At 47.6% G+C, this 14012-nt stretch overlaps 2 protein-coding genes across 5 annotated transcripts in view; one reads left to right on the forward strand and one right to left on the reverse strand.

Moving 5' to 3' along the window:
- The window catches only part of LOC119163142 (uncharacterized), a 166733-nt gene that overhangs the window by 111042 nt on the left and 41679 nt on the right, over positions 1-14012 (forward strand). The window lies entirely within an intron of this gene.
- The window catches only part of LOC119185727 (hemicentin-1), a 122854-nt gene that overhangs the window by 107106 nt on the left and 1736 nt on the right, over positions 1-14012 (reverse strand). The window contains exons 3-8 of the mRNA XM_075874514.1: positions 12050-12334; positions 10063-10350; positions 6667-6999; positions 4059-4343; positions 2616-2900; positions 306-593 (exon numbers count right to left, since the gene is read on the reverse strand). Of these exons, the coding sequence (XP_075730629.1) occupies positions 306-593; positions 2616-2900; positions 4059-4343; positions 6667-6999; positions 10063-10350; positions 12050-12334 (1764 nt within the window). The remainder of the gene's footprint in view (positions 1-305; positions 594-2615; positions 2901-4058; positions 4344-6666; positions 7000-10062; positions 10351-12049; positions 12335-14012) is intronic.

Consider the following 14012-nt stretch of genomic DNA (forward strand, 5'->3'; position numbering starts at 1 on the left):
TGCACTTTGGCTGCAAATTCAATTGAGGTATAAATTTTTATTTCAGGCCATCGTTACTCTAATAAAGCGTATCCGCGCCAAATCGTGGGTTATTCGAAAATGTGCACGCGTTTTTACATTTCAGTGGAAACACTGAAGGAAGCCGAAGAGCGTAGTGGAAGCAATTGCTCACTACCCAGTGCGGACTTATCGTTCCGCGAAGTTTTTAAACGAGCAAGGTGTCGTCGCGTATCACGTACTTAGGCGTTGCGTAGGTTCCGCAAAATTACGTGCATTGGAACTGTTATCACGTATAATACGCTTACCCTTGACTAGAAGCTGCGAGCTCGCACTGTCCGATCCGGCGACGTTGCTGACGGCGCACGTGTAGTTGCCGATGTCCTCGGCTCCCACATCCGTGATGGTCAGCGATGACAGCGTCTCCGAATGCTGCTGCACGTGAAGTCTGTGGGCGTCCTGCACTGGCAAGCCGTCCTTCGTCCAGACAAATTTTAGCGGCTCCGTACCTTCGAGTACGGCACAGTGAACGATGACTTTCTTCGGCATGGCTTTGGTCGACGGAAAGTTGAAAGGCTGTACCTTAGGCGGTTCCACTGAAAGCAACGGCATAGCCTTCAGACACATTGGCCGCTTGCTTATGTAGGAAACTGCATATCTGCAGTGCTCTCACCTGGTTGTCCGTGACACGTCCAAGCGAATACTACCACCGAGGTGGTTGTGATTAAGCCACTGAAAAAGTAGCGCACCATTGTCTCCTTAACTAGTTTGACCATCCTGAAGCTTCCTTGGCAGCGGCTTGACATGTACTGACGTCAAAACCTCTTCCTGCTCTGCATTCGAGAAATTGCAAGTTGGGGTCTGGGCAAGCCGTGGACAACTAGCGCCACCTGACGGCAATATTTAGAACGAATACGTCATTGTGTGTTCCGTTGTGCACGCAGAGTGGCGGCAGTTTGGGCTCAACTTTCTCCGCCGACGGGATGAGGGCGCTGCCAGTTTTGAAGAGTACGTAAAGCCACACCATTGCTGTGAGCATAAGCAATTGATTCATTCCTGTGCACTGGTCGGAGAAAATTCTGCAGCTCGCTCAGAATCACCCATGAAGTATAGTTTGCGCGTAATACTCACTCTGACTCATGGACACGCTCGGACTCATACTGACCGCTCGATCTGAGGCTGAGTGAGTCCGACTAAGTCGACCAGTGAGTTCGTTAGTCTAGAATTAGCTTTTTCAATCACGGTTTCAACGCTTTATTAACACCGATTTCTCACGTAATCGTAGCTCCTGGTGCCTTTGGATCAGTACATTTGATTATGAGTTATGAGTGGTTGCAAACCAGCAATGACATTTTTTTTTTGAGGGGGGGGGGGGGGAGGCAGCATAAGATATATATTCAAGAATTTCCCCAGAAGAGTTGGCGGGTGCAGGGGAGGTGGGTTCCACGTAATTCGCGCCAGTGATCAATAAATATTGGCATTTGAATATTTATCGATCATACGAGTGATACCGCTTCGAAATACTTGCGAGTATACGCGCGAGTATAAACATGAATCCAGGTAAGGCACATAGAAATAGTGGAATTCACTAGATAGGATCACTGGTCGGTAAACGTTAGTAGAAATCCCTCAGATTCACTCAAGAAGTGTATTCTATGCTTTGGCATCTCTCGGACTCACACTCACGGAAGTTTTCCTGAACCGGGCTCACTCTCACTATTTTTTTTTTACTAGCACTCGCTCGGACTTAAACTCACCAAAATATCACTTACCAGGACTCACTCGGGCTTACTGCTCGGCCTGAGTGAGTTCGCCGACCTATGTTCCTGTGACGTGAGTTTGTCGATATTTCGTAGGTACATTGCAGTGTGATCTTGAGTGCATTTTCCGAAAGATGGCACTATACAATACGGTGTCCAGTGGAGTTCGCACTGGATCACTCGTAATGTTTCACCAGCAGAACAATAATGGTAATATTCAATGGCCCTTTTGAATGAAATTCAGGAAATGTGGAAGATATATTGGTGGCAACACGAGAAAAAAAATGTTTTACGGGGAAGAGTGTATGGCCTCAATGCGAATAGAAAAGGTGCAAAAACAAGAAAGAAAATAAAATAAAAAATAAAATAAAAGCAAGCGTATTGCAGTACTCTAGCATTCTTGACAGGAGACTGAAGAGCCTGGATTTTTTAAAAGAAAAAAAAAACGCAACGAGGACGTATCACGAACTGTTGCTGCAGGATTAACAGTACGTAATTCTATAATTAAAGCGTAGAAGCACGAGCGCTGCAGTTTTTGCACATGCATCACTGTGCAACATTTTTTTACGCTTTATTCCCTTCATATAACATCGATAACCTACGCGACAGCAGATAAAAATGTCACGTCTAAATACAGCTGGCTTGAACGGCATTTGAAAGCTTACACCTCTAAATTTTGCTGATGAACTCATTTTATGATGTCACGCAGAGGGACAAATTTAAGAGAACACCGAGAGGGTCAGCAAGCTGAAATATCTGAGCTTATGTGAAGGCGACAGCACCTAACCAAAACTGCAGTAGTTCGAAACGTCTTTTTGCCTTGTCGGCAGAAATCTTGGATAGATAAATATGACCCACCGGTTACTACGAGGTCCGCGGTGAACACGTCATTTCCGGCCTCGTTCGACACCCGACAGGAGTAGTTGCCAACGTCAGTTCCGGACACTTCGTGTATGATGAGTGTGGACATCTTGTCGAGAGGATTCTTCACTGCGAACTTTGACCCACCAGTCAATCTTTCTCCATTTTTGAGCCACTCAAAGGTCAGCGGCAGAGCGCCCTCTGTGGCGAAGCACGTCACGGTTACGTCTTTTCCGAGTGACGGGTTCTTCGGAAAAGAAAACTGCTGTATTTTGGGTGATTCTGCAAAAATGGACGGTGAGATGGTAGGGAGAAAACGGATTGCGACGAAGGTATGTGCTTAAGGTTTGACGCTTGAGCCCTTGTACATGCTTGGAGCTCAGAATAAATTGTGCTTCAGAGTTTGAGTGCGTGGGATTTGCTTACCGACGAAACGGCTGGAAGTCGCGCAGGCTATAGCCAGGAACATCAAGGCAGAGTGTAGCGGCGTCATGGTGGTAACCGCTCAGTAACACAAACTCAAGCTGGCAAAACGTATCGGAAGCCGTTCAGGGAACGGGCGAAAGGAAAGGTCCGACCTGCGTTCTTAGCGTCCGCGTAAATGAATGGAGATCATTTTGGCAAGACAAGCGAGCGAGCCGTTTTATTCCTCCCGCGGAAAACTAGCGTCACCCAGCGGGCGAGTTGGGAACGACGTCGAGCGTGCGGTGGTTTTGAAACGACGAACGTCCACATCGGAACGTGACTCGTACTTTCACATTAGAATGAGACACCACGTCTGAATACACGCTCAATCGCCGTTATTCGTGGTTCAGTTGACTATACTATAACGAAATGCACTGCTCAAATGGCTGAATGTTTGAGTTCGAGGTTCAGATATGTGAGCCGGTAGCTGCACTTGTGCCGAAGTTGAGTTTCAGACTATCGATACTCGCTGCAGTTACAAAGTATGCAAGTTCAATGGTGAACAACAAAGTTTGTCCGTTCTTCAAGACAAGTGATCACGCAGAATAAGCAACTCGTTGAAAATCAACGAGATGCAGGAAGATGGCATACAAATACAGTCATCATACTCTGTTTAAATAGAGAAACTTGCGATGCCAGCAGAAAAATTCTGTGTGACACAGCTACTGTGATTATGTTATGCTAAATCAGCACGTTTGTGCTGGGCGCTACGAGTTGTCTTGCCGCGGTCGTTTGGTGGTATTGCTGCGGTTACATTTGTGGACGAAGTCACGGTTTCGATTCCCATCGCGAGGGCTTCGTTCCGAAGTGCCGCCATACATAATGCTTATGTATTGACTTCGGTAAGAAGCCTACCTTGAGTATGTTTTCTACAACCTCTGTCATGGATCAAATACTATTGAGGGGATGTTAAATACTATTAAATAATGGAATGATTGAATCAATAAATCAGTCAGTATGGGGTCGTGCACTGACCTTTAACGAGCAGCTCTGCGCTGTAACTGTCGCTGCCCACCGCGTTGGAAACGCGACACGTATAGTTGCCAACGTCTTCAGCGGTGACTTTCGGAATCGTTAGCGTCGAGAGTGTATCGGTGAGCAACCGGGGCGTCGCCCTGGTCCCCTCGTCCAATGAGCGGCCGTCCTTAAACCAGGTAAATGTCAGCGGGCGGCTTCCCCGAATGGCGATGCAGGACACCACGAGGGTTTCCAGCAGGGGATGATCCTTGGCGATCAACACGGGCTGCAGCTTGGGGGCTTCTGTTTAAGTGTATGTGCAAAAAAGTTGCTAGATTACTTTGATCGGGTAGATACTACTTATTCCCCGAGCGTTACCTTGTGCTGATGCTCTAAGAAGAAGGAAGGATGCTCCAAATAACCAGCCGAGACTCCAAGCCGAAGCAGACGCAGCCATCTCCACGGATACCAGCTTCTTTCGTGGGGCGGTAAGCTTGTGACGCATACGGCGCTGATTGCCTGAAGCGCATGCTTTTTTCCCGACGTAGACAGCTGGCGCCACACCGAGTCCAAAACGGTAACTGCGTCGCTGGTGCGAAGCGGTGTTTTTGAAAAAGCGAACCGAGAGAGGTTTTCTTTTCCCTGGGATATTGAACATCGCGCGCAATATGTATTGCGTTCGTTTTTCCAGTCCACGTCTTGAATACCCATTCGGTGATGGGAATCCTTTTTCGTCTCATAAAAGAAGTTCAGAAAAATACTGAAATTCTGCATTTAAGGAAGGAAGGAAGGAAGAACTGCAAAAGAGAAGGCAGGGAGGTTAACCAGGCGCATTCGCGGTTTACTACCACGTGTATGAATGCACGCACACGTGCAAACGCGCGTACGAACATTAAATATTGTAGAATACGCCCTCCGCCCTCCCCGAAAATATGTTTACTACGCCCCTGCTGCCTACCGAACGTTCTGCATGTATGCCAAGGAAGTGCGTAATCTGTGCACACGATCGTTGCGCTCGCTTGATGGAAGTTATATTCAATTGACATAAACTACCAAATGTTCAGCGAAAATGATACGCAATTTTAAAAGGACGCAAGAATCATGAGAGAGAGAGAAATATAGAGGAAAGGCAGGTAGGTTAACCAAGCTTGGCTCGGTTGGCTACCCTACACTTGGAGGGGAGGGGAGGTGGAATAATAGAAAGGAAAAAGATAGAAAAGATGAGAAGTAAGGACGAGAAGGATGATTAGTCAGCTCGAGACTACACAGCATGGTCTCACACTGTTCTTTCGTCAGCGCTCGTGGTCCTGAAGAAGTACAAGAGGGCTTTTGTGACATTGCGCGTATGCGAAATCGGCGGCTAATGTCCGAGGATCTTCTTTTCTGTAAGAGGTCGCGAATCCAGCTGACGGAGCTTGGCTTCCATAATACGTCGTTCAGATTGGTATGCTTGGCAGTGGCATAGAATGTGCACAAGCGTCTCTTCACAGGCGCAAATGTTGCATGCCGAACTGCTCGCCATTCCAAGGAAACAAGAATACGCATTCGTAAATGCCACGCATGAGCTCATGCGGCACAGCAAAGTTTCAGCGCATCGTGGGAGCCCGGATGGCAAACCAAGTAGCAAGTTTGGGTCGACAGAATACAGGTGCGCGTTGGAGAAACCCGGCGTATTCCATTTTAGGATAGCTATACGGAGAGCGTGTGATTGTAGTCGCCTTGCTGCGTTCATTCTCAAGAGTGGTATGGGCGTGCGCAGGTCTTGGTGATGAGCCAATCGAGCAGCTTCACCCGCGCGGTCATTGCCGACAATTCCGCAATGACTCGGCGACAACTGAAATACAATATCGTGACCTTCCTCGACTGCTTCGTGGTAGTCGTGCCTTATGTGATATACTGATTGTTCGTGTAACCTTTGCTGTATAGCGAACCGTAGTGACTGTAAGGCTGACCTCGAAAATCAAACATTCTAATCGGACATAGAAGGCGCCCACGTCTCGAATGCCGCGGAATCCAAAGCGTGTGGGAGTATTAACCGTTTAGCAGTTGATTTGCGCGAGAGATATTTAGAACAGTTGTAGAACGGTGACAGAGCCGGGGTTGTCACTGGCCTACAGATAGCAGTGTACACGGCGTGGACACGGATGATACCAAAGATGGGGTGGCCTTAAATACACATTCAATGATCCCAAACGATGAGCACAAATTAAAGGGAATTCAAAGTAAATATCGTGCATTGATGTACTGAGATAGACAGAATCAGCGTACGTTCAATTTAATCAAGAGTTAATCAACAGTGAACAGAAATGCATAGACTCACCTAAGCATAAATCGAGAATGAATCAAATTACTTGCACTGCGTGTGTAAATGAACGTAAACTAAAAAAAGATAAGGAAGGAGATTTGATAGGGTATTACACACTGAGGCGAAGAAAACTAGTTTAAAGTGATTCAGGGTGACTGAGAGCGCCTTTGAGAGCGCACGTTCTCCTGAGGTCTCTTAAGCGCTACAGAACTCGGTGTCCTTTTTTATATTTGTTAGACTGTCGATTAGATTTGTACAAATCTTTTGCATATTTGGCTTTGCTTTTCACGTATAATCAAACGTGGCGTCTCGTGGTCTCACCTGTGACGATAAGTGGCGACGTGACGCTATCCGAGCCGGCAGCGTTGCTCACGGTGCAGGTGTAGTTGCCGACGTCTTCGGCGCCAACTTGCGGTATCGTGAGGGAAGAGACGGTTGCGGAGAGCCGCTTCACTTGATTCCTCCCGGCGCTGCTCAGTCTCGAGCCGTCTTTGAGCCACTGAAACTGGAGCGGTTCGGTTCCTTCGAACACGGCGCAGTGCACCGTCACTTTCTTCGAGGCCTGCTTGATGACCGGAAAGGTGAACGGCTGCAGCCTCGGCGGTTCGACTGAAAGCAGCGTGCACTTGTTCCAGTGAGGCCCTTCTTGGCGTGCTGGCAGAATTAATTGCAGTACTTCGCTCATTACTGCGACAGCAGTAGGAATTTCCGTACGGGGTTTTACGCTGTCGTTCCCGTTACGTCGTCAGGTAGCGTCATCATCCGCATCATTACCAGCCCAATGCAGAACGATGGTCTTCGCCAAGGAATTACAATTTACCCTATCTTGTGCGAGCATATTTCATCTTATCCCTGCAAGCTTTTTAATTTCGCCAATCCATCGGATTCGCTGCTGTCGTACTAGGCTGCCTTTCTGATTTCTTGGTATCCAGTCTGTTGCTCAAACTGACCACTTGTTTGTTTTGTGCTATATTTGGCCTATCGGCGAGTTTAAAATAAGCGAAAGAAATGAGCCTGAGCAGGTTACATCATGTACAGGCAAAGCTTCGCCTTTTGACAGTCGCTGGATATGAAACTTGTAGCCTCTATATGTGGCGATGTGAACTTTTGAGGATGTTGCGCTGACCATTAACGCGCATCGCACGAAAGTTGCGCGCGACAACATTGTGGTGGCCTTAAGTGACCTGAATGGAGCTGCCGGATTGATTGGCGGGGCTTTCGGCAACGCTTTTTTTCTTCTCAGGGCCTCAATAAAGTTCATGCTCACTCACTCACTGCGTCGTACTCGGACTCGAGGCTGGCGCGTGCGCGTGTGTCTCGGAGGCGAGGCTGCATGCATCAGCTCTAAAACTCTGCTTATGGCGTCACTTGAAAGCTCCACGTGTTCCTTCTCGCCGTATGAAACGCAGGTGAAAAAAAAAATAATTAGAGACGGACAAACATGGACGTACGTGAACCCATTCATGCCTACGCGTCTAATGTCTGATGTGTTTCGTCTTTCTCAAAGCTATAATCATGGAGATGACATCGCGTGCGTTGTGGCCAATATGCTCTCTTACTGTGAGGGATGCGCTCGCTGTTGTGGGGTGTACCGATAAGTAGAGACAGCTAGGCAGCTAGACAGCTAGACAGTAATAATTGAAGTAAGACCTCATTATCACTGACATTTTTTTAAGGCGACGCTAGGTAGCTACGTGCCGCCTTCTCGTTTCGATGGCGGTATTAATTAATACGTTATCATCAACAACCATCATCACCGCTGCTGTCGCAGTAAACAAGTTCAGCGCTGTAATATGCCGAGTAATCTCTCGTTAGGCTCACCTTCGGGTTGTGCTCTTCCGCATGTTGTGATGATGATCATGATGAGAAGTGAAGATGACCGGTATAGCACCATTACTGGGTCTAGTGACGTGATGCTTGAACAGACCTAACGAGAAGTCGGCGCTTCTGCGTCGATCGCACACTGCGCCTTCTCATAAACCCGTGTGTCGCGCCGCCCACGTCAGTTGAAACTCTCGCGTGGACAGCTAGCGCCAGCCCGTGACTATTAGGTGAACGTACGAGTACCCGTGCCAAAGTTGACCGCGTTTTGAAATGGGCACAGGGATGAACGCACGTTCAAGTTTACGAAGTGTCGGGGTAAATGCGTACAACGTAATGTTAGCTTTTCTGATTCAACTTGTTATGTAGCTGCAAATGTTATGCTAATTATGTACGTCTTCTCGGAGAGGCGACAACGGAATGTGGGTACTGGAAGTTTCCGAACGAGCAACATTAAAAGCAGGTAACAAAAACTCCGCAAGTCCGCCAGACTGGCCATGTTTGCTGCTCTAAGCAGGAAACATCAAAAGAATCAAAATATCACAAGAGTGACCACTTTTCAGTTATAACATGATGCGCAATGGACGCAGTGTACTGCACTGACACCCATTCAGCTTGACACACACGTAGTTGCCTCCTTGCACTCTAAGAGTGATGTTCCCATAGATGGTATATTGCTGCATGCTGCTACGGTTCCTTGCGTTCCTCTGAAACGTTCTCAACGATGTCGATTCCACAGATTACTTACAGTGTCAAAAAAGGAAGAAATAAACTTTTGATTTTTGCTTTGCCGAAGTTTCAGGTCTTTTGCCCCGGAAGTCCACAAAGTTCTGTTTTAGCGGCGTGGCCATACTACACAACGACAGAACTGCTGCAGGTGCTCGCAGTTCTCGTCTCCCGTTCAGTGGTCACGTCGTCTTCTAAACATCATTATCAGTTAACCGAGTGCAGCTTGCGAGTGGCAACGAGAACATCTAACGACACTGAATATCCAACGCATCATGCAGGACTGTCAGGCGTTCGGGGTAGTCAACTGGGATTTGCGTTTAGGTTGGTCGTTCCGTGAAGTTCGTGCGCCACTTTAAATGGTTCCGTGACAGGTCGTGCGTATTGTAAATTATGGGGCATTTCGAATTTCGCATTGCGGCATAGATGTGTGCATTTGTAAAAGATGCCCACTTCATATGTAGTTGATCTGTGTCAGCGACGCCACTTTCTGGTACGTATGACATACGGTTCTGAAGCCACGATTATTTGAACACGTAAATCGACTTAGACGATCGTTCCCCGTGTGTAGGAATTCAATAAAAAAGAAAGCCTGCGATTAGCTAAACTGGCAACGTGTGAGCGAGAAAGTCTGAAAACGTTTACATAGATTCGTACGAGCTTAAGGTTCCAAAATAAAGCGCAAATGACTTCAGAAACACGCCATTTACTGCGAGAGTCTTGAGCACCACCAGTATTCAGACTTGACGATAGTTCACGTTTTAAACGACGCAGTAAGTGGAAACACGGACAACAAAGCATCATGCACGAGAAAAACAGCAAGAAAGAAGGAATAACCAAAATAACGAAATTGTTGACGGAACACCGTTTGACGTTGCCGATACGCCCGTGTGTTCAGATTGGGGTGCACGTTAAAGAACTTCAGGTGGTCGAAACTTGCGGAGCCCTCCATTACGGCGGCTCTCATACTCATATGTTGGTTTTGGGACGGTAAACCCCACATGCCAATCAAGTCATTGCTTTTCTGACGTCACGAGTAATATATCTGCGTGCACAACTTGAGTATACGTCTAGTGCCGCCGAAGACCGCGCATGCGTAGACGAAATCATCAACCTGCTTTCAACCGATGCTCATGCATCGCGCGTAAAACCCATCTCTGTGCTGCTCACCTTCAATGGTGAGCGCCGCAGTGAAACTTCCGCTTCCGGCCTCGTTTGCGGCTGTGCACGTGTAGTTTCCGACGTCTTCGGCGGACACTCTCTCGATGGTCAAGGTGGCGACGCTGCCGCTGAGCAGCGTAGCGTACTTGTTAGCCGCCGTCCCGGCAATGGGCTCGCCCCGGTGAGTCCAGGAAATGGAAAACGGCGCCGTGCCTCTGGCTACAGCGCAGGTCAAGAGTACTCTGTCTCCCATAGCGGTTCCCTCGGCGAAGGAAAAGGGCATGATGACCGGTGGTGCTGTGGACGAATGCTATTCAAACTCGCGCCATTTCAGAAATTAGTATTATTTTGCTGTAGTACTTACATTTGTTGCTTGCAACGACGTGTAAACAGACCGCGATGAAAAAAAAAGATGTCCGCTGGGAGGTCAAGCTCGCAGTGCAGCTCATGTCAGTACAGAAGTGTACAGCTTCGAAAAGTCGCACTTACTGCGAGCAGCCTTTCTCTCGTTGTTTGCGCGGCAGAGTGGAGTCGTCGAATGCGGTCTGTGGCTTGGTCGCGATGTTCCTTGTTCTTGATGAAATTTTACTCAACGGACGAGCTGCGCCACCTATGTAGTTCTTCCGGAAGTTTAGGAAGAAGTTGGGAAGTTTCCGAGATCCTCGGCCACGCACTTCCTCCTTGGTTCCGCGCGCACTTTTCAGCAGTCGCAAAAGCCGCGGCTCGTATAAGTTGTGGCGGTATAAACGAAACACAGCGAAGGCTGTGCGTTTATATGTATTATTCCGGAAGAGATTGGACTTAGTATTTATATAAATGATGAAAATATACCCTAACTGGGACTTCGTAGCCTTACACAGGCGAACGTTTTCTTTTGGAGAAAACCGATATGAGTTTCCTGTCAATCTTCGAGCCTCGAATGGCTGGATGATAATTTTCTCTGTTCAATGTCAGAAACTGTGTGATCTCGATGCTGTCCGATTGCAGGCGTACTGCTTTTCTTTTCTTATAATATCCGGTCTTGCTGGCGGCCACATTTTTACATGGAGGCGAAAATTCTTCAAGCCCGTGTACGTAGATTGACGTGCGCGTTAAAGAACTCTATATGGTGAAGAATTTTCAAAGCCCTCCTCTAAGGCGTCTCTTATAATCACATTGTAGCTTTGGGGCGTTAAATTCTAATAAGTAATATTATCTAATCTTGCTATTCCCACGGTGGCGGCACTCAGTAACTCGTTTCACAAGGCCAGAAACGTGCATTTTGTTTTCGGTAAGTACTTAGAAACTGAACACATTTTGCGAAAAACATTAACACAAATAAAAGTAGAGCGCACGTATTGTGATATGAGAATAGGAGATATAATGGGAGAACGCATAAACGTTAGCCATAAAAAGTATTTGGTTGGTGACGCTAGGCGTCGGAAATGGAATGAAAAGATAAAGGAGGAAAAGAGTGGTGATGGGGCTGTAGACTTATACTTAATGCTGCTTGAGGAGCTAGCGGAAATACAGGACTTTGGTGAATTTAGTCAGGTTAAATAGGAATGTGCAGACACGGAAAGAAAAAGGAACAGTAAAGCCAGTAAGAACTTCTTTATCCAGTATAGGTCTTTCTAATACATTGTACCCGACGTGCTAAACAAGCTATACTATTCTCAATGTCTCTCCTTCTCGATGCCCGATGCCCGTCTGCTTAGATTCAGGCTCGATGCCTGTCTCGATGCCCGTCTCTTAGATTCAGGCGCAGAGGAACACCAGGAGCTCCAAATTTTCGGAGCCCTCCACTACGACGTCCATCATAATACCGTGGTCTTGGGACGTTAAACCCCAACAATTATATAACACGTGGGCACTGCTCGCTTCTGTCAAAAATTGCTCTGATCCCCATATCGCAGTATATATTCGCTGTGGGTGACTATATATTTTTAAAAAGTTTAGTAAATCTGATAAGGCGTTGAAAAAAAAATGCTTGCGTCGTTTCAGGGAAAACTCTCACCGTTCGCCACGAGTGGTGCCGTGTAGCTCCCTTGTCTCCCTGCGTTGGAAGCGGTGCAAGTGTAGTTCCCGAGATCCTCGGCCCTGACTGCTTCGATGGACAGTGAGGCCACGTTCTCCGCGAGCATCTTCACTTGCCTCCGAGAGTCGCTCTTTACCGGCTCGTCTCCGTGCGTCCAGGCGAAGCGGAACGGACCGGCGTCGCTGGACACGACGCAGGTCACCATCTGCCTCTGACCGAGGGCAATGTTCTTGGAGAACGAGAATGGCATCACTGTCAGAGATCCTGAGCAGTGTGTACGAATCAGCCGGGGGGACGAGACACCCAGTAGCAAGGGTTACCAGATGGGGAAAAAAAAGTTTCATTTCCAATTGGATTATTGGACCGGAAGTCTTTCCAGTTTATGCTTCCGGTTTGATCATTCAGCTGTGGCACTATAGACATTTTAAAAAACGGCTCCCTTGGCGCCGCCATAGTCACTTCTGGACGGCGCAAATCGGCGTGAACCCCGAAAATGTATTCTGGAAGTTGCGACTTCAGCCTTTGTGCTCGAGCGCGCAGCCCAACATGGCGGCATTAATTTCCCTCCAGTGAAAAGGTGTATAACTCAGCTCAAAATGCACGAATTTCCAGCAGAAATATCGGCGAATTCTTGCCATAAACTGACAGAGGTCCTGTGGTCATTCATCTACTTCGAGCGGAAATGTCGAACTGGAGGCCGAAATGTCGAACTTGAAGGTATTCCAGCTGGAAAATTTCCGGTTCAATAATCCAGCTGAAAATCCTACTTTTTTTTTCCCATCTCAATAACTCCCTCACTTACCGGAATCGTTGGCTGCGCATAGCAGAATGTGAAGTGCGCATATGAGGAGTACCTTCTGAGCAGACATTCTCATTTAGGCAAAGAGATGTGTCCGAGCAACAACTTTCCTGCCGTCTTGACCGTTCGCTGCCTCTCCACGCAGTGAAAAGCAAAGCTTGACTGAGACGCCTTTTGAAGATTATACCGGAGGCTCTCTGGGTGACTCGGATGTGGTTGGACAACTAGCGCCGCCCAGAGTCGGCGACGCGAAGCTTCCTTCGGCGAGAGTGTGCTCGCGGCTTGGACGAAACGCCATACACTTCTGTTCGGTAGTTTATTCGCCGCAACGTTTAAGCTGATAGAACAAATGCACTGCCAGCGTGACAAGACCAAATGGTGTCCTTTAAATCTGCTGCGAAAATATGCACGCTGTATTTCTTGAAAATGTTTACACTACTGAGATTGACATGGCGTATAACGACCTGAAAAGGTACTGGTAGGGGCAGTGTATTTCTGAGAACCGAGCGACTTTGTCCTGCGTACAGGTCTTGAATGTGTACACCACGCTCCAGCGTTTCTGCGTTATATCGGAATTGAACTGTGGATGCTGCGGTGAAGAATTGAACCCGTGACAACAATTTACGTAGCACTTTCGTTGATGAAGGCGAACACGCGGTATTAATTCGTTTTACTTTTTTTTTCGGTGATGCTACTTTCTTATAAAAGTGCTTTTCAGTTCTCTTCGGTGGTCTGGACTAAGAAAGCTTTTTTTTTTTCGCATACTTCCTGCGTAACAAAGATTAACAAAGGCAGGCGTTGCCATTCTGAACTGTAGTGTAGTGTATCCGAAAACGTAGGACGGCACGGTACCGCGGTTTTTTTTACAAAGGGCTGGTGCCACTGGTAGGCAACTAAACAAAAAGAACGTATTAAGAATGTGTCAAATTTTGCGTGACTAGCGACTAGGAGAGGAATAACCTGTGTGAATTTCTTTCGGTGTGGGGGTGGGGGGAGAGGCCACATTTTATATTTCGGGAGGGGGGTAAGTAGGCACCTTCTCGAAATGGTCAATTTGTGCTCTGTATACCGCCGCGAAAAAAAATTCGGGCATGGAGGCACGGACCTGGTGTGCCACTCCCCATGGCTGCGCCACTGCTGCTG

This window comes from Rhipicephalus microplus, chromosome 9 (assembly GCF_043290135.1).
Source record: "Rhipicephalus microplus isolate Deutch F79 chromosome 9, USDA_Rmic, whole genome shotgun sequence".
In the NCBI taxonomy this organism is placed as follows: Eukaryota; Metazoa; Arthropoda; class Arachnida; order Ixodida; family Ixodidae; genus Rhipicephalus; species Rhipicephalus microplus.